The sequence below is a fragment of the Hetaerina americana genome, unplaced genomic scaffold, assembly GCF_022747635.1.
Source record: "Hetaerina americana unplaced genomic scaffold, ioHetAmer1.1.p SCAF_9, whole genome shotgun sequence".
In the NCBI taxonomy this organism is placed as follows: Eukaryota; Metazoa; Arthropoda; class Insecta; order Odonata; family Calopterygidae; genus Hetaerina; species Hetaerina americana.
The window spans coordinates 33,033,708-33,054,197 of record NW_027287538.1 but is presented as its reverse complement, the minus strand read 5'-3'; the positions used below and the strand labels follow the sequence as shown (position 1 = coordinate 33,054,197).

Genomic DNA, 20,490 nt, shown 5'->3' with positions numbered 1-20,490 from the left:
TTACGCGAAGAATGATAGCATGAGACGATGGATCGGGTAGTCAGATTTCCATGTGTGTCCGATCTCTTTACTATAATGTCAGAAATCATTATTCGATTTGAAAATTAATGCGGGAAAGAGCCGTTTTTCTAAAGTTAGGAGTTTTATGTGTAAATAGAGAATACATTATAGGAATCGGGAGATTTGGGTGAGAACGATGTTTCTTTGAGTTTTGAGATTAGTTGAGATGTTTGTCGTTGGCTATCGTGCCAGAAGTCCCTGGTCAAATCTGAATCCGTGGTCGGGCTGACTTCGATGATACCCTTTAGCTCGCGCAGTTGCCTAATTCAATGGACGAGAATGATGTTTGCGTTATTTTTTTACCCCGAAACGGAAGTATGTGCGGTCAATTACAGAAAGAGTTTTTTTGGATAATTATAATCAATATTCTCATTGTAATTAAATTCATAAAAATTTTCAAAAGTTTATAGAAGACAAAATTGAAGTAGGTGTAACATTGTATACCACTATTAGAAATATTGAACGGTCCATATATGAGAAATTCATTGGAATTTAACCTTTGAATGATCGGTAACAAATGATATTTTGCGCCACACTTAAGTAATTTCAACTTAATCTGACCTTTTCCTCTGACTTTTTCAAGATTATAATGATTTCTGGTTATAATGAGTATTGTGACCAGCAAGTCTCTGTCCTTGATTGAGATTTAAACGAATTTGTTCCATTTCTATTCCAATAAGTAACAAGTTATGACAATAAATTTCAAGTGCCAGGAGAGATTGAATGAAGTCAATTCCAGCCCTAAATATCGAAATATTTCAAAAAAATATATATGATGACAATGAAACTACAGCTCATTTATAATTAAAACACTATTCTCTGCTCTCCTTCACCCCGGACAGTTAATGGGTAGTTTTTGGGAACTGTGTAATGAATTGTACATATATAGTAACAGGCAAGATGAGTACTAGGACATCACTGAATTTTATGCCTAGCTTCCTTTAAGTGTTCCTATAAATAGACAGGTGTATAATAATATTACTGTAACTTAATGTAAAGTTTGCATAATTTCTGTATAAAAGCCAACCATTACTGATTGTTGCATTTTCCTTTTATCACAGTCATGAGAGATTATTGCAAATGACAGGATACAAGATAGGCATCCCCATTTCATTAGGACATACTTAGGAAGACAGACTTCTACAGGGGATCAAGATGATGCGGTGGCTAGGTGGCTATTGTACTGGCTCGGGTTCAAATCTTGGTGGTGCTGAATATTTTTCAGTGGTATCTTGATCCCTACTTGAGGTGCTTTGTGGAGGGCACTTTGAGTGAGTACGCAGTCTGTCGGATGGGACGTTAAGCTGCGGACCCCTTGGCGTTTTTCGTAAAGAGTAGGATATGCCGACGCCAGATTTCTCTCCACCCTTCATCCTTTCTTGTCCATCCCCTATGGCGCAAATGACCTCAGCTGTCGGTTGCCTCCCCTCAATACTACTACTACTACTCAAACTATTCATGGCATTTTGAAAATAGATCATCCGGAATATTATTACATAGAACCATATACATCAATATTTAATAAAAGATTTTTCAAAGTGATATTTCACCGGTGGCATAAATTCTGTTATAAGAGGCCACATTGCCTGGTCAATGAGGTTACATTAACTAAGATTATTACTCTTGCCGTAAGAAGTTATCATGCTTCTGCTAGACAGATTTCAATCTCTTAATTTCATTCATTACTGGAGAAACAAATTTTCACTATGAATAAATGAAATGAAAACTCTGGTGCTGACATTTTGTTAATACTTTTTTATTCCTTAATTCTTTTTAACTTTGGTTTTAGCCTTCCAAGAAATTTTCTTACTGCTGCGCTTTCTCCCGCAACAACATTTGCATCCTAAATAGCAGAAAGATATGAGCATAGAAATTGGTAAAGAAAAAAGTATTGAAATGACATCAACTGAGTATAGCTGTAACCATCCTAGATCCTGAGATGCTGGCTGTATATGTTTTGCTCCTTTGTGACGTATGATGTATTCAGTCCAAAAAGCAGCCCTTTGAAGAGGATGTTCCAGCTGGTCCATTGCCTGATTAGAAAGCCTTTTCATTTTATTTTGGAAGCTGAAACAAAAATTAGCATTGCTTAAATAAAGTATCACTGATAATTTTCCTTAACATAGCATTATTTTTTAGAATTGTTTAAAATCTATAAATTTCCTGATGATATCTAACTTAATTCCAATGCAACAATTTCAGAGCGTAAAAATCATTCGCCTTGACTGGTACTCGAACCCAGATCCCTCAATATCCGGTCGAGTGCTTTAGCCACTTAAGCTACCGAGGCGTTGAAATTGCGTAATTGTTGCATTGAAATGCACATTAGCGGATGACTCCGTTAAAAGTTACTGTTGCGGCATCTCCCGCAGTTTCTTTGGAATTTGTCAAAGGGAAAACACCATAAGTGTTTAAAGTTGGCTTTAACCTCGTGGACAGTGGCGCCTCGCGCACGACTACGAATGCATGTGACATTGTATGTACGGTATTTCGTCATAACATCTAGTTCCTTTAAAAGCCCCAAAATTTCAGAGTTTAAGAGGACGCCTCGGTAGCTTAAGTGGCTAAAGCACTCGACCGGATATTGAGGGATCTGGGTTCGAGTCCCAGTCAAGGCGAATGATTTATATGCTCTGAAATTGTTGCATTGAAATGCACATTAGCGGATGACTCCGTTAAAAGTTACTGTTGCGGTATCTCCCGCAGTTTCTTTGGAATCTAACTTAATTGCTCAAATTAGATATTGAAATTTCAGGTAATACTGGTTGGATAGGATTCCTTTAGCTTAGTTCCATTTTTTTAAGATATGAGTACTTTAATTTGAAACCATGATTACTGCAACAATATACAAGCTTACAAGCTAGAATATCTTGTGCCATTTATTATATCTACATATTTTGAATCATAATTATGTACGGTTTTTTTAATTTTACAAAGTTATGATATTCCATTTCCTAACACAAAGCAATGGATTCCTATGTGTTATTTTCCTCAAAAATTCATAGTTAAGACTTGATTCAATGGAGAATGTAATACATTATATAGGTGAGTCAAAATAAATGACTCAAGTGAACCATTTTTACAAACTATGACAAACTTCAGTAGCACTGCAATGAACAGATCTTTTATGAAAACTATGTCCTGGTACCCAAGATAAATCTTGGGTGGAAGTCAGAATTTAGTGATATTTTTCCCAATCACCGGAGTGGGGTTTTTATAAACTTTGAAATGTTGTAGCAGGGATGACCTTGAGATTTTTTGTATTGAAGACAATATCCAATAGTTTCTGCTATAATATCTATTGAGCCAAGTACATACTCACTCCCTAAAGTTATGAGTTGGTGACAGATATAAATCATATTCATTGCAGTGGAATAAGAATGTTTGTCATTCATTCTCTCCAATATGGCTTTCCCTTGTGCAGAACAAGCTATGACTAAAAGCTTCCCCTGAATGCACTGCATGGTTTAGTATACAATATTTTGTTAAACAGAGAGGGATTGGAGCTTTCTTCATCTTTCCCAAAGAGGGAAAGATACTATAAGGAAATACTGGGAGCAATATTAGCAAGCAGAATATATACCTATGTTTGTATGTAATTATATATACATTAAATTGTTTGTGATAGAATAGTTCATCAAATGCATGCTCAAACCCAGGGAAAAATATAATGAATTATATCTTCTGTGTTAGGCGATCTTCACTTTTGTAGGCTGTGATTTTTTATACTGATTGTTTTAGGTTGGTGTTATTTTTTGTAGTTGATACACAAGGCACTCATCTAACTCCTCAGTGAAGTCAATAATTGGCAGAGCTATTAAATAAAAAAAAACTAAGTCTGGACAGTGCACTTCAAAAGTTGCTTGTAATGGTCCCCACTATGAGCAATCATAGTTTGTCCAAATGTATTTAATAAACTTATAGTGCTCATAGTTTTTTCAGCAATTAAAAAATTGATTTTTGTGTAATCTATTGCTATTAAAACTCAAAGTTTTTGGTATTCTGTGCTGTAACTCAAACAGTTTTTACTGCATTTCAAAACCCTTACGTTCCTCAATATAAAGAAAAAAAAAGAATGCTACCAACAGTGGAATTCTAAAATCCAATTAGAGCTATTCAGGTAGTTCATATAGAAGTAAAACTGCATAAGCATAGGTGATAGTATTTTTTTGAGTTACACTTCTGAATACCTCTGCATCTTTCAGCTATAGCAAGTTCATATGTTCTTAAAAAAGGACGCGAATTTAATTCTGGGGCTTTAATTCATTCAGAGATGAAAAGCAGGTTAAAAAGCCAATACCTGGTAAAATTTTATCTTTATGTTGTGATAAAATATCCCCAGTACCAGATAGTTTTGTTTTAAGCCGATGTCAAGATTCATTGATTGGTATGAAAAATTCATGTTGATTCCTTGAATGGTAAATCACGAAATAACTGATGTGTGGTATTTATTCAGATATGGTAATTAATTTAAATAATATTCAAGGATATAAAAAAGGAAAAATGTGTGAGATTTGTAATTGTACCTTAATTTTATATTTTTTGCTTACCTTGCATCTCCAAGAATTTTCCTGATGGCTTTCAGAAGATTATCTTTGGTCAATTCTTTGTACGGTAAATGAAGTCCAACACCCAAATTCATTATTTTCTGCACATTCAACTCTTGGTCCCCAAAAAATGGGATTCCAATCAAAGGTACACCCCTCACAACTGATTCTTGAAAGCTGAATAACCCACCATGACTAATGAATAGCTTCATGTTTGGATGAGCTGAAAAGATCAAAGAGAATAAATACTGTTATTCACAAGTTCACTCAAACTCATTGGATTAATACTGATATACTGTAAAATCCTCTAAATCATGACAGTAATCACATGAAAGTTGGTGTATTTTTTCATTTTATTGCATATTATGAATTACTAATCAAGTGTCCCTTTTCATGAATAGTAAAACTTGATCTCATGATTTCCTGAATATCAACCAATGATACTTGAAAATTTGAAGGGAGAAATGGGCACAGATGGGGAGGGAGGATCAAATGTGTGAATAACTGATTCTGAGCAGAATATATAGTACTAATAAATGTATAGTAATTGGTAAGGGTTACTTTTATGCACTTGGTAGTGGTGTTATATTAATATGGTTCACTTCTCATGTACTTCCAGCTTAGACTTAGACCCCATTTAATACTGACCTTACAGGATACATATATGGAAAACTTTCCTTTCTCCAATAAATAAAATATTTGCAATGCTACTATATTGTTTGGAGATTCAGGAGATATTCTGCATTGTAATAAATATGTCTAGTAACATACATTGTTGGTTTATTGCAACAGAGTTATGTGTAGAGCCAATGATGGGAAACTGAAAGGGATTGGCCTCTAGAATGCAAGGAACAATTGCATGCAATTTCACTTCAAATACAGAGATGCACTTATTCCTTAGAAATGAGACTTCTCTGGAAATGCAAACAGTTAAGATGAGCACAACTAAATTTAAGAAGTGAACTAGGAGTATTTTCTTCAGTTAATCTTGATGTTTTCCTTATTTGTCTAGCTCCTTGATATTGATGTTTGTTTTAAATCGAGTGGACTGGATTTAAATATGTTAGGTGGTTGGGGAGAATATTATCTGGCTTGCTCATTGCAGATTGGTTTATGGTGAGAAAGGAAGTATTTCATTAGATCTTAAATTCAACACTCCCCACTAGTGGACTGATTATCACAATGGGCATAGAGAGGCACATGCATAGCATTGTTTCCATTGGGATGTTGTGGGAGGAAATGGAATAACTGCAGAGTTACAGTATGCCATTAAATGCACAGTGATGGGAAAAGTGCCTAGATAAATAACAGGCAACGGAACATCTGCCATTCACAATAGTCACATGGACTATTCCATTCCCTCAGGTAATCAATTTAGTGCTTAATGTCAACATCTTTTAACCAGTATATAAGATTTATCACCTTCTTAATAAGAATGTCTGTACTTTGATTTGAATTTAGGAGAAGGCCAGGAAATTTGGAAAAGATTTTGCAGAGAAATGCAGGAGATTTTGTAAGAAAATGGACTGCTGAAAATTGCGACAGAATAATGGTGGGAATCTTAGCAGTTTGGATTGATTGAAGAGAGGTAGAAAATATGCGTGGTTGAAAAAAGTTTTGCTGTAAATAGGGGTATTATGGTAGTTACTTGTAGTGTTTTGTTAGAAAGGGCATAGAAATGTAGTGGTGCTTAGACCTTTGGGTCCATCTTAAACCTACTGTTACACTACTGATAATCAGGTATGAGCATAATACACAGACTACAACAGTTGTGAAGAAGTGAGGTCAAAATATGCAAGTTACCCAGAAGATTGGATTGCGGCAGCCAATTCTCCAGTCTCACGTTGGGAGGCTGCCCCCGAAGTGGTTTCTCTCCTTCCCACTTCATGACCACTCGCTGTCTCAGCTCTGAAAACACACTCATGAGGGTGTCCAAGACTTCTGGGGGAAAGTTGACACTCTTCAAGGTCGCCCCCATGCTGAAATATATCACCCCTTCCTTTGCTTCATCCATGAATCTTTGTAGATCCTGTCAAAAAGATTCCAAGCCGGGTTATTTTGGAAAATTGGAAAGATTGGGTTAAACCACTATGCTGGGATGGCATTAATGAGAACAGGTGTAACAAGTCTTGATCATGGGTAGTACTAAAAAAATTAAAACTATCACAGAAATGTAAAGGCACAGAGAGATGAATAGTTTTATGAAAAAAGGGATGTTTGAATATTGGAGAGAGAACTTAAGATTGAGACTTTTGAAAGAAATAAAATAAAGTGTGAATAAATTAGCAATGAAGACTATATGTTGAGTTCAACTGCTCAGAATTAATTTGATATAATTGGCCATAGCAGAATGAAATGAATACCAAACAGGAAGTTGATGATAGCAAATTTGTGATCTTTGTGATTATAACTGCAATAAGTATACTTCAAATTGACTGGACACTGAGCCTATCCTAGAGATTGTGGCGATTCCACCCTGATCAATACCTAAAGAATGCCACATACCAAGTCTCAGCATCAAAGTCATATATTCTTATTCTTCATGCCAAGTAAATATGACCAATTGTAAACAAAAGGAGAGTAAGCAAGGGTGAATAATTTAACACATGCAAGGGACATTTAAGTTTTTGACAGTGAAACAATTACCAGGACCATCCACTGTGTCAATAAGTCAGACGTCATGAATGAAATTAAAATAAATGAAAATTTGACTCCATCTTTGACAGATGACTCCTCATTCCCTTGCATAATTCACGACCACATCTATTGCAACAGCAGTAATTGATGAGAATCACTGGATTCCAAAACTCCTGTTAATAGCACAACACCTTAACATGTAAATCCATAGAAAAAAGCTACCCTTATTTTATTTAGAAGATCTAGATTGCATTTAACCTTTTATAAGAAGCTTATATTGGCCACATTAAATAGCATGATAGAGGATGAAGAAGCTAGGGATAAGAAGAATGAATATAGATGGAGAAAAATGAAGAAATGAGATTAAATAAGTTGATGGCAGCGAAAAATTTCGATGAGATTATGGGAAATATTCGATGGCGACAGAAAATGAGACTGCAAAGGAAGTAGAGAGAGAGTTTTGCGTTGAAGGATCTGATAGAGCAATGAATCATTATATTTTAAATTAATTACCTTTGGCAACGGACTTGGAGACTTGATGTGGAGCCCGCCCACTTCAATAATGTTCGGAGTCAGAGGGCGAGGGTAATTGTAGGTAAAGTCATTGTTGAGGAGGATCAGACTGGTCCGGCGATGAAGCTGGGACACATTCGGTACGTCCCCGAAGTGTTCCCTTGCGATCTTCTCGTATCTTGGGTACATGAAGAACTGCGTATATAGGTTGATGGCCAGGAGACTCACGAAATTGACTGTCCTCTCAGCGAAATTCATCCTGTTCGATAGGGACAGGTACGTATTCGGGACGAAGGATGGAGGGGCTACGTTCCCGGCTATCCCGGCCGTGTAGGGGAAGTACCCAACCGGCGAGACGGCTACCACCGGCACGTTGTAGATGTGTGCGTACGGGTAGAAGCACTCGGAGAAGAAGTGGCTGATGAGCATTAGGTCGAACCGCAAGCCGGATTCTTCGGGGTCCATCAGTTTCCTCATCTCCGGAAGGGACAGCACGGCATCACAGACCGTGCTCGTGATGTTCAAAATGCGCCCGAACGCCTCAGTCACTTTGATAACGCTCACTTTGCGAAACGTGCCGAAGTGGGGGGTCACGGCGCGAGACACGTCGATCTGTGTTACGTTTGCCGGGGGATTCTCGATGGGGTGGGGTGTGACCACGGTCAGTTGATGCCCTCGAGCGGCCAACTCCATGGTCAGAGCATCGAAGACATTGTTGTGGCTCTTGGTCGACAGGGGGAACATTCCGAGGATCTTTGCGGGTTGTATTCCCTCAGCGTGGAGTAGGATGATCAGTGTCAGGATGCTCAAGAGACCGCCGCGGTGCGCTGGTGCATTGTACTCCATGGCCTAGAATGAGAGTAGGTCGTCCCGTCAAAGCTTTTATTTAAAAAGCATTCGCTTGACCCGTTGATTTTATTTACTCATGGCGGTCGAAAAGGGAATCCCAATAGCCTGCAAACACTTGCCACGCTCTCTCTTTGGTCAACGGAAAGACCAAGGAAAAGATTCAATACTTTAACTCCACGTAAGTAGAAACGAACACAGAACATTAACACATCAGCGAAAATCTTGGTAAAAGCGTAAAGAACTATCAATGGGATTTAAATTTATTTTGATTTGTCAAACATTTGACTTCCGTTTTCGGGAAATGGATTTTCCGCTGTATTGCAATAAAATGCTACTCGCAAATTCGTAAGACATTCATTTCAGCACATTTAGATCACTAGTGTAATAAATATGGACCAATTTTAATACTAATCACCTAATCATCATCTCATAGTTCATCACAATCTTTGAGGTCTACCATGAGATGTATTTTCCGATCGATGACCATAACACATAACTTACAAGAGAAAGAAAATAATGGATTATCTCGTGTTAAGTGCCAGACAAATATTTCGTGATTTTCCAGCTAAAATCATTCTCGTCTGTGGAATGATTTAAAGGAACCAATAGGTATTAACATTGAAATATTCAGTTATCCTTTGGTTAAAGAAACCTGTGTTTTAAAGTTAATACTGGTGTATTTTAATAACCTAATCAAGCAAGATATTTTGGAATAATGTGATTAACATCCCGTACTAAATTTCAAAATCTTCTTTTGTATTTCAGAACGACTTCTATTCATTTTTATGCGCCATAATGGATTCATGAATGGAGCGTCGTTGACCGAATGGCAGGGCGTCCGGCTTCTGACCGGAGGTCCCTGGTTTAAATCCGACTGATACTTTTGGAAACTCCCAGCTACATGAATTTACGAGGATTAGAATTTGCGTCACCTGGAAAGTGCAGTCGACTCAGGTAAGGGAACTTTCCTCTCTATCTACTGGGATTCTACACCTACGTCGGCAATATACGCTGTAAAGCCACCCATGGGGTGTATTATTTGGGGCGATTCAATACATTGCATGCATCATCAAAATTATGTATCAATAAAAATTTGTGGACTTACGAATAATTTACACAATTCATGCGATGGGAATAGGTTTTTCCAACACCTTTACATGCACTGCTATATCTAAATTTAAAAGCACTAGTACACCCATACTTAAAGCATTTATACTTCGTTAATTGAGAGATAAACTCTATTCTCAACTGTCAAACCAGCTGGAAGTGGATGGATAGAATCCAGGGGTCCTTTCTATCTAGAATAGATAGCAAGGATGCCTGGTAGAATTCGGCAAAGAGAAGGGAATGAGAGGTTTTGCAACAGAATAAAACCAACAATCCTTTGCCTTTCGTCTACATCTTCATATTATTCGGCGAGCCCCTTCTAGGGTGCGTGCCGGGGGAGCGATTCCGCACTAGGCATGCAAACGGTATCAAAGTTTATAATGATCTCTGCGCCTCCGCATCGGCCCACCCCCCACGGTTAAGGAGGCGACAGAACGGGTTGGAGGTATTCGGAAGGTCGTTCACATCATCCGCCCCCCTTCGCCCTCAGCTTTTTCTCCTCTGCTCCCTCCCGTTCCTATCGCCATGTGACGGGCGGCACGCCGGATAAAAATTCAACCTCGGAACGGAAACTCCGTTTGGAAGGAATTCGCGCCCATCGAATTTGGGGGTTCCACTCCCTTTCCTCTTGTCCGCTTTGAACTGGTTCTCCGTTACAGAACGTTTCCATCCTTAAATTCCGTGAGCAAATACGGTTTTGCCGTCTAATTCATCACATTATAGTCTCTCCCGCGCTCGTGTAACAAAACGGTAGGTAGAAATCGATAGGTGGCAACGGTGACTGTGTTTCACTCGATACCTATCGGACGAAAAGTTCGGATATACATTTGTGACCCAGGTGAAGCTTTCTCGTCTATAATTTTTCCAGTGTAAGTGCGCCCATTGTTGTCACATGTCGCGTTCACTTGATGAATTTCCGTTTCGGAGGTGTACAATCGTATTTATTGAGAAATGTGGCAACGATGCACGCAATTCAAAATTTGTCGATGGAAAGTTCTGTCTTTAAATCTCGAGGGCAGTGGCTTCCGCGGTGTAATTTTGCACCTCATTCACCCTGACACGATGGACAGAAGATTGCCTACTGCGAAAGGATAAAACAGTGGGTGACAAATCACCCTATACCTAACTAGTCATACATTCAGGAGAAAAATATGTCCACCGTTGTCAAATTCCCCATACTCTTTTGCTCTAAATTAAGATAATTTTTCACGTCATACATCTATTCATCTATATGCGAAAACTATGGGAGCTATTTTGTTCAATGCCATTATTATGTGCAGGACTGCAAAACTCAGTGATCTGCCCTGCTTTTCCCTCGTCCAAATGATGACATCCCCTAGCCTTCTGTGGAATAAAACTTTGCGGTGTCTACGTGTGATATTCGAGGAATTATCAGTAGTGGCACAGGAAGCTTTTACTCGAGTGGAACCTCTTTCTGCCTTAGCAGATATAGCAACGTGGTGATTTAATGTAGTGATAACGGGCGGGCGAGAACCGGCATAATATTAATGAGAAAAAAATGGTTTGGTACTCGTGCACACAATTCCAATGCATCAGTTGGGAAATATTTGATTGTACAATATTATTTCTTATATTCATAGTTCTTTTATTTGAATTTTCTCTTCCAAAATCTCGTCTTAACAAGGAATTCTCGTTTTATCATTACGAACGACGGAATTTTCTCTTCCAATATCTCGTCATAACAAGGAATTTTCATTTTATTGGCAAACTCAAGTAAAAAATGAGAGCATACAATGATATTTCGTTTGGATGACAAATATTTGCGCCATTAGGGGTATTTATATATCGAATAAGGTTTTGATTGCACTTCACATCTGCTGGTTGTAACTATTGCTATACTTTCCTGAATTTATCTCAAAACATCCACACGTAAACAGGTATCTGTAATTTTGGCTTATTTTTAATGACCATAGCTATGAAACAATTGTACTCAGGTACTACATTGAGCTACTGTGACTTAAAACTGAAAATTAATACCATGGGCTCCACTTCGACCATGCCCGCGACAGCCAAAAAGGAGACATTTAGTCTCATTGACAGAAGTTCTTTGAAATTTTTCCACGGCTTAGTCATTCTAACACTAGTCGCTGTAACCAGAAAAAAATACTTTCAGAATTGATATTTTCCTTTAATTATTCTTCTATGCAATGCATCGGTCAAGTTAAAAATTTTCTTGTCACGCCTAGAACCAATTGAAGAACAGATAATAGTTCAAAATCATAATTAAATTAATTTATTTTTATTCGTTCTGCTACTTGCGTATTTTTGATAATATGGCATGATCCTAATTTTACGCCAAATTCAGAGTAAAGCCGAGTGTTTATCTGGGAGAGAAGAGGACTGTTCGTGGTAATTTTGTGCTTTTTATTGCGATGGTAACCAATTTTTCTTTTGTTTTAATATCTTCTGAAGGAAATTCTGATGCATTTTTTCTGGATATTTTAGCGAATAAAATGGCCAAGGGGAAATCAATTACTGGCCAAAAAATAGCGTCAAGTTAGTCAATTATTACCTCTCTAAAAATGAATCATTCCGAATCGGATATTCTGCGTTAAAATGTAACATTCTTATCTTTCAGTCACTCTTTTGCGAATGAATCATATTCTTCAGGCCGTAACTACGTAGAAAATGTCGGGGATTTTTTTAGTTATTACCAAATGTGAAGGTGGTGAAAAATTAATTCCGAGTAACTAAAATTACCAAGGAAATGAATATTTAAAAAAATTGAATTGCGGATGAAATGGATCGATTAAAACAAGTCATAACTGGCAATAACAGTGATTTATTTTACTGCCTCAACCCCTATTAGAATCCATATTTTTATTTTACGTGAAAAATTTTTAAATAGAGCATATAAATATTTTAGTCTGCATTCTCATTTATTGTGTCCTGGACATAATACCCTCCAATCCCATATTTTATTTTACGATATTTTTCTCGCCAGATATAACTTTCAATTGTCCTGTAACCAGAATATATCCCACGGTTACTTGGTAACATTTTAAAAAAAGTATTTATGCTCGTGTATGTACTTCAAACCGAAAATGAAATTACAAAATCAAAGCACAAAAGTGGGTGGGAATGCAAAATAACGTGAGCTTAGGAAACAAAGAAAGGCTGATATGCATAATAAATAGAATTTTTTAAAAAGAAAAATATTTAGTTTTTTACTAGAGGTATTTCAGCTGGAGATAATCACTCGATTTCCCAACCTCTTTACTTGAACCAACAGATGCTTCGATTCGAACATAAGAGGTTGATCAGGCAAGGCCCACACTAGTCACCACAGCGCTTTTGAGTTACGACACGGGGGGGGGATGCCAAATGCGTGCTTCGCGAACAAAATTTAAATTTACAATTTCGATACCCAGAGTGCTATACAGAATGTTGAAAAGACTCACCGCGTTAACTTGAACTACCGCCGACTAGGGGCTTGACCACCTCCACGAAGATGCTCACCTTGCGGCAGCCTGGCTTCGACTGGCAAGTGACCTGAAGCCTCCGTCGGGCACTGGTAGGTGTGGGGCTCGTGCCGGATACCGAATCACCCTCATTGGGCGGCGGCTGAGGCATTTACACTTTTGCCCGAATAGAAACCGCCCCCCTCCCCACACAACATCTATAATGTATAGCATTTTATTAAGTATAATATTTGTAGATTTTAAAAAAGTGTCCCAGGAACCCATACGCAACCTAGAATATGTTATAGCATATAGTATTTATATGAGGGCCGAGTGAAAAATAATATTATCCGCCAGGATTGGGTTCTCTAAGCGTACAGCAAACATTCTAGTCGTCAGTAAACCGAACCTTGGAGATAAGCGTAGCGATCATTTGAGTTAAAACACTTAAAATCTTGAATCACCCCTCAAGTAACTGACTATAAAAATTTAATTTGGCTAATTCAAATAAACTGCGGGAAGTGCCGCGATAGTAACTTTGTAACGGAGTCATCCGCTAGTTTGCGTGACAATGCAACAGTTTCAAAGTGTAAACAAACATTCGCCTTGACCGGGATTCGAACTCGGATCCCTCGATGTCCGGCCGAGTTCTTTACTGGGTTAAGGTACCGAGGAGACGTTCCTCTTACACTTCGAAAAACATTTAATGTTTATATGTATCTCATATGAGTTGCTGATCATGCTGCATCGAATGATTCACGGCACCGTCGATGATTCTAAATTAACATCATCATGCTGATTCGCCTTTCTCGGAATTATTTAATCCTAATATTAAATTTGTCCACTAAGTTACGGTCAGGTCCACTTAACGTATTCTATTGCGAGTGAATGTAAACAAACATATGGCCATCCTAATAAAAAGCAGTAGTTTTAATGATTGCGGAGGATCTCAGTGCCCCGGTGCACACTGAAATGAATTTTACGTCTACATATTTTGAGTAATACGACTAGGCTTGAAACATTTGACTTTGTTGTCTTCTAACTTTCATCACATAAATAATTGCCGTTTTTTTTACATACTACGTGACAGGATTCTTCAAGGAAAATATGCAGCACTTCATTCTGTAGTATAATGCAAGTTTATCAAGAGATACGGGATTACATGCGTGCTAAATTATTTGGGTAGATTGTTTTAGCTTGATCTTACCTGGTATCATCAGGTGAACGTGAAAATAGGAGAAATCATTTTAATTTACTGCGTACATGAACAGACATGGTATGTGTATCTGGTCATGGTCAAATATGGTCTTCGGTAAATCATCGAGTACGAGGACGGGTCCAATCCGGATTCGGATCCCGGGAAAGCAGTTCTTTGAAATTGTCTTCGTCGACATTGGAATACATAAAATTGTGCATCGCAATCATTCATGAGTTTTTTATTGAATTGGTATACCTCAATTTTACAGACCCCGTGAATTGGGTGGAGTAATGAAAACAATAGGAATAGGGTTAAAATTAATATGAACAAATTAAAGTACAACGCGTATATAGTAATAAAAGTATTGGAAAAGTACAGACCTAAATTATTTATTCATCTTGAATTTCCACTAATTAGAGCGTGCCACAGTTTCAGAGGTTAATAGGAACGTCTTTTGATTAGGATAAAAGTTAATACATATTACTTCCCTATATGATGAACATTGCATAGTCATGAAGCTAAGAAATCATTATTTATGAGACTTGAATGTAAGTGAGTGAATGTTTTTCTCACTAGTTTCGACAGAAAATATCAGCCTCACAGTGAGCACCCACAGAAGACCTCAAGGAAATTCTGACCCGAACATATTTTCCAGCTTTACCGGTTTGATCCAGAACATCCGGTTCCTCGAGTAATATCAACTTCGCTTTCTGAAGGAACAACCAAGTCCCAATCGTAACGGCATTGAATTCTACTATACCCGATTCCTTATGGTCTAGGAATATTGGTCTAAGTGGGTTTGCTCCCAGACTGCGTCTGCAGATTCTGCCCTTCCTTTTGTGGACATGTCATTGAAATAATCCATTAAAATTACAGCTATCCAAAAATAATGCTCTTCCACACAGCCTTGCGGTGGGTTTCAGAGCACTATGTTCATATACTACCTTGATCAAAAATTTCCCGGAATTTATTCAGAAAATTAAAAATACAAGTTTATTCATCTAAATCTATATTGTCCCCTTCAAAGTAATCCCCATCGACTGCAACACACTTATGCCAGCGCTTGATCCAATCCTCGAAACATTTTTTATATTCGGTTTTCGGTATGTCCATCAGTGCTTCCTGCGATTTTTCTATTACTTCCTCTCGGCTGCTAAAACGCGTTCCCCGTAATGGTTTTTTAACTCGATTGAACAGAAAGAAGTCACAGGGAGCCAAATCAGGTGAATTCGGTGGCTGTTGGATGGTATTTGTTGCATTTTTCGTCAAAAAATTACGAATAATGATAGCACTGTGCGACGGTGCGTTATCATGGTGCAAAATCCACGAGTTTTCTGCCCACATTTCTGGTCTCTTTCGGCGAATTGCTTCACGCAAACGTCTCATAACGCCCAAATAATACTCTTTGTTTACTGTCTGGCCTTCTGGCAAAAATTCATGATGCACTACACCGTTGTCGTAGTATGGGTACACTTGTCATCATAAAGACATTTAAGCACGTAAGAAATTGATGAAATCTCGCGTTGGTGTGTCAGTCGTATTCTCAATTACGAATATTATGAATAAATAACTTTGTATCCATTTCCACACATTTTTCATTAAACGCAATAGATTTAAATGTTAAAAAAATTATCATATCCACACCTTAATATTGAAAGTTTTCATGGCAAATAAAAAATGTGTGGAAATAGGTACAAAATTATTTAATCCTAATATTAAATTTGTCCACTAAGTTACGGTCAGGTCCACTTAACGTATTCTATTGCGAGTGAATGTAAACAAACATATGGCCATCCTAATAAAAAGCAGTAGTTTTAATGATTGCGGAGGATCTCAGTGCCCCGGTGCACACTGAAATGAATTTTACGTCTACATATTTTGAGTAATACGACTAGGCTTGAAACATTTGACTTTGTTGTCTTCTAACTTTCATCACATAAATAATTGCCGTTTTTTTTACATACTACGTGACAGGATTCTTCAAGGAAAATATGCAGCACTTCATTCTGTAGTATAATGCAAGTTTATCAAGAGATACGGGATTACATGCGTGCTAAATTATTTGGGTAGATTGTTTTAGCTTGATCTTACCTGGTATCATCAGGTGAACGTGAAAATAGGAGAAATCATTTTAATTTACTGCGTACATGAACAGACATGGTATGTGTATCTGGTCATGGTCAAATATGGTCTTCGGTAAATCATCGAGTACGAGGACGGGTCCAATACTTTTCCCCCTTCTTATTTTGATATTGTCCTTAATAGACTAATGTTTTCATGTTCTCTTCGAAGAATATTATTCATTTGTCGCCACGAGTCCATTTTATTTCCATCACCTTACTCTAACACCGCATTTCTATTGCTCACGGTGGAGTGCCATGAATTCATTTGTGAAAGGGTCCCTGTCGGGATATTTTTAGAGGCGTTGTTTTCTTCAACTGATTATAGGATATCCTAGTTCTTCAACCAGCAATTTAAATGCAATATCTTCTCCGTGGTGACCTTTCACACATTTTTAAATTGCTTAATTGAAGTTGCCCGTGTGTTTTTCGGTCTTACATTCAGCGCGTGTGCTGTGTGCTTAAATGCCCGACGGTGTAGTCTTGCTACTATGCCCTTAGTGCAATTTAAAATTTTAAAGAATTTTTTACTCTCATTCCATAAAATAATATACGGCCAACGGTAACTTTTGCAGTATGTGGCTAACCATGATATTTCGCCAACTAACGTGATGTACGATTGTTTTGCCCATAAAGTTCAATGTTAAAGCATAATGATTGGTTTTTGGGAAGTAATTTATTACCTAATAAACCCTCAATATTAATACTTCTTTCTATGATGTTCTTCATAAAACAACACATTTCCATTACTTTCGCATGTGATATCTCCTGAGGAATATTGTTTGTTAGTTTACCCTTTCGCATATGGGTCACTCATTCCTCTCCGGAAGATCGAAGAATGGCACCAGCAATTTTTTTATCGATTTCCTTCTCCATTCATTTGGCAGCATCTAGTGAGTAAAGCTATTGTTTTTTTCTTTAGAAATTTATTCCTTACACGATTTTTTACCATTATTTCATTCCTGTAACTCAGGACTTGGGGCTCAACTTCAAATTGTAATGCGGATCTTCAAAATTCCATGAGTCTATACCGATACGTCTAAGGCCATCAAAACAAACTAGGATGTAGGCTTGTGGACCTTCCGGAAGGCGCTTGTTGGAGGGCGTCCTAATTCATTTGGCAAATTTTCAGCTCTATAATTTAGACGGTTGGCCAAGTGACTTCGAGTAGGATGAGAAAAAATCCCGCTGAATTTATTTAACGATAAAATACCGATTTTGGTTAATCCTAGTGTAAGTTGTGTGAACTGAAAGTATCATACGGATACGGAGCTCATTTCTCTCTTCATTTGAATAAGCTACTCAGAACAGTCTCTCGATAGAGAGACTGTTCTGTTGAGATACTTGAGTGAATATTATCACACTTATTTCTGCTTTCAGGACTGAAAATCAATCACTTCACTATGCTAAGTCTAAATTTCGAAGATTTTTTGATTCGCCCATCCTTCAACAATCCCATGCAATTATTTCATGCCCTGGTAGCTCATCTGTCCTACATTCTTTTTTATCTGGCCAATATATTTGTCCTTTGGTCTTCTATTTAAGTTTTTGTCTCTCCAGCTGTATCCAATTCATATAGTTTTTCTTTTCCTTAAGGTGTTCCATATGATATTTTCCTGTTTTCAGTTCTTCTGTGTACTTTTTTATTCCAGACTTCATATATCGATTTGGCCGCCACATTTTCCTCCAACCACCATTTTCAGAGGCTTCAATTCACTGGTCACCTTTTCATATGGTCCATGTCTATTAACCACGCAATTCCACACTCCACAGGAATGTTTTCAAGAATATCTCTCTCTCATTTGTAGTCATATATTCTGTCAGCTTTGAAACTTTCTTTTCTTTACAAATGCCTTCTTAGCTGAAGCTATTCTGCACTCAATATCCATTGGTTTCTTCCATACCATGCCATGGTGGTTTTGAGTTAGGTGAATGTTTCCACTTGTTCTCATTTCCCTCCTGACAACGAAGCATATGACTTAAACTTTTCTCTTCCGCAAATTAAATATTTTGTTTTCTTCTTGTTTGTTTTCATCTTAAACTATTGTTGATGGTTCATCATTATGAGGTATTCAGTTAACAATTCAGTTCAGTTTCAATTTTAAATTTATTTATGAATATGATCCCACTCTTTAATATGATACGGTTTTTAGTATCCTGAATTCAGTACTGGAATAAGAATCGTGGAAATCGGCGCTCTATATGAGGCAGGCAGAGGCAGGAGGGGTTGGAGAGGAACAGTTGACGCCCACATAAAATCTCGCCACAAATACTTCCCCACCCGAGATTGTTCTTGACGGTGACCCTCGTGAGTCACGAAAAAGCACACGTGCTCAAGGTTAACGGGGAATCACTCCCACGGCAGTGGCTCACCAAAGGTACAGAATAAATAAATAAAATGAAATAATGTAGCACCTACATCTTTATTTCTATTAAGCCGTGAGCTATTCGTTTAACTTGTAGGTACGCTCCAAACTTGCATATGAATCAGCGCCATATTTACAAATCCCCACCGAAATTCCCCCCACCCCTCATAGAATACACGTGGTTTTTAATGCAAAACTAATATCTACAGGCAGTTTATGCAGAACGCGTTTCTTGATGATTTAGGATTATTGCAGTCGATCAGAATGAGATTTGCAGTTGGATTTGATAGTAGTTGAAGGATATTAGGGTAGGCAACCCTAAGTCATTTGCGCCATTAGAAATCAATCAAGGTGTTCTATCTATTTGAACTTTTGGTTTTTGGATAGTCCTCAACGACTCATTTTTTCCAAGCATCGTGAAAATCCCTATTTTTTCTTTATTTCTCCATAACTCCTGCCTGCCTTCATAGTTAGTTAAAAAACCTGCCACCTTCCGCCCTCTACCACGCTTACCCAACTAATTCCCTGTATCACGGTCTTCAACATACCACCACTATCTTTCAGAATTTCCTCCATCCACTTCCTTTGCCTTTTTAAACTTTCCCCCCGTAACTTCAACTCTTCACCCACCCTATTTTTAAACCTATACGTTTGTCTGCCTCCGTGTCCGGCTCAACTTCTGCAAATTTCTGTTATCGCCGGTATTCGGACCCGAGCTCACGAGGTGCGAATCTAGTACACCAGCAACCGCATCAACCATATACCCGTTAAGATTCGCTTTTACATAAAATAAATGGTGAAAAAAAGAATTGAAGGTAATGAGAGTAACGGGAACATTAACTCTGTGTAAATGAATGGAAAATTGAATCGCTAGAAATTTAAATTCTCAGATATAATTATTTACTGGTTTGCCTACTAATGGCAGGCTTGTCCCTGGAAAATTTTTACCGCTCTTTGAAGAACTATGAAGCGTATCTGTACGAGAATATCTTCTTCCCTTCATAATTTCTTCTTAATTCGTCATACAGGTCTGTTGCTAAGAACCTTCTCCACCTTACCCTGCCAGGCAGACCCCCTCCACCGCTCCGTTCGCGCCAGAGAAAATCAGTCCTACCACTTTTGGGTGCGACCCTGTACTTCCAACTCCACACCACGCTGCCCAAAAAGCCACTTCTCTTCGTTCCTCTCCCCTGCATTCATACTTCCTTCAAAGCCCTCAATATCCCGTTGGTTCTCCAAATTTTTAATCTATCTTTTCTTCCTTTTTGAATACGCCCCGAATACTCTCCCTCCAAGCATGCAATACTTCTTTTACCTTTCCCGTTGTTCAGTTTATCATCTTCATCATTATGGATACCTACTACCAAAACTCTTATTTACGCTCGTCTCCTTTCCTTAACGACAAAGTTTTCGACCACAAAAGTTCCTTGTCTTCGTATTTACTATTTCTAATTGTCTTTTCTATCGATTCTCTTCTCTTAGTAAATAATTAATTTACTAAGCTCTTCTTTGAATGGCACTTACAATTTTGTCATATTATATTTAAAATTCACTCACATTCAGCAGTTGTTCCACGTGCTCTCATTTATGATATTACATTTTAATATTCCGTTTCTTATTCTTGATTATGACATTTCTCTTATCTCGTTATTTACAACCAACCCATAAATA

General features: G+C 37.8%; 1 protein-coding gene across 1 annotated transcript; it reads right to left on the bottom strand.

Annotated features, from left to right (window-relative positions):
• Positions 1–1,823: 1,823 nt before the first annotated feature.
• LOC139699046 (UDP-glucosyltransferase 2-like) lies at positions 1,824–13,307 on the bottom strand. Its single transcript, XM_071598049.1, has 5 exons — positions 13,194–13,307; positions 7,758–8,606; positions 6,411–6,636; positions 4,611–4,830; positions 1,824–2,127 (listed from the first exon to the last, which is right to left on the bottom strand). The coding sequence occupies exons 1-5, from the start codon at positions 13,305–13,307 to the stop codon at positions 1,824–1,826; spliced, it is 1,713 nt and encodes a 570-aa protein (XP_071454150.1).
• Positions 13,308–20,490: the final 7,183 nt, after the last annotated feature.

Coding starts and splice junctions, on each gene's coding strand:
- LOC139699046 (XM_071598049.1), bottom strand. CDS start 13,307: ATGCCTCAGCCGCCGCCCAATGAGGGTGATTCGGTATCCGGCACGAGC. Junction 6,637..7,757: donor CTCCAAGTCCGTTGCCAAAG/GTAATTAATTTA, acceptor TCTTTTTGACAG/GATCTACAAAGATTCATGGA. Junction 2,128..4,610: donor AAAATTCTTGGAGATGCAAG/GTAAGCAAAAAA, acceptor TTTTTGTTTCAG/CTTCCAAAATAAAATGAAAA.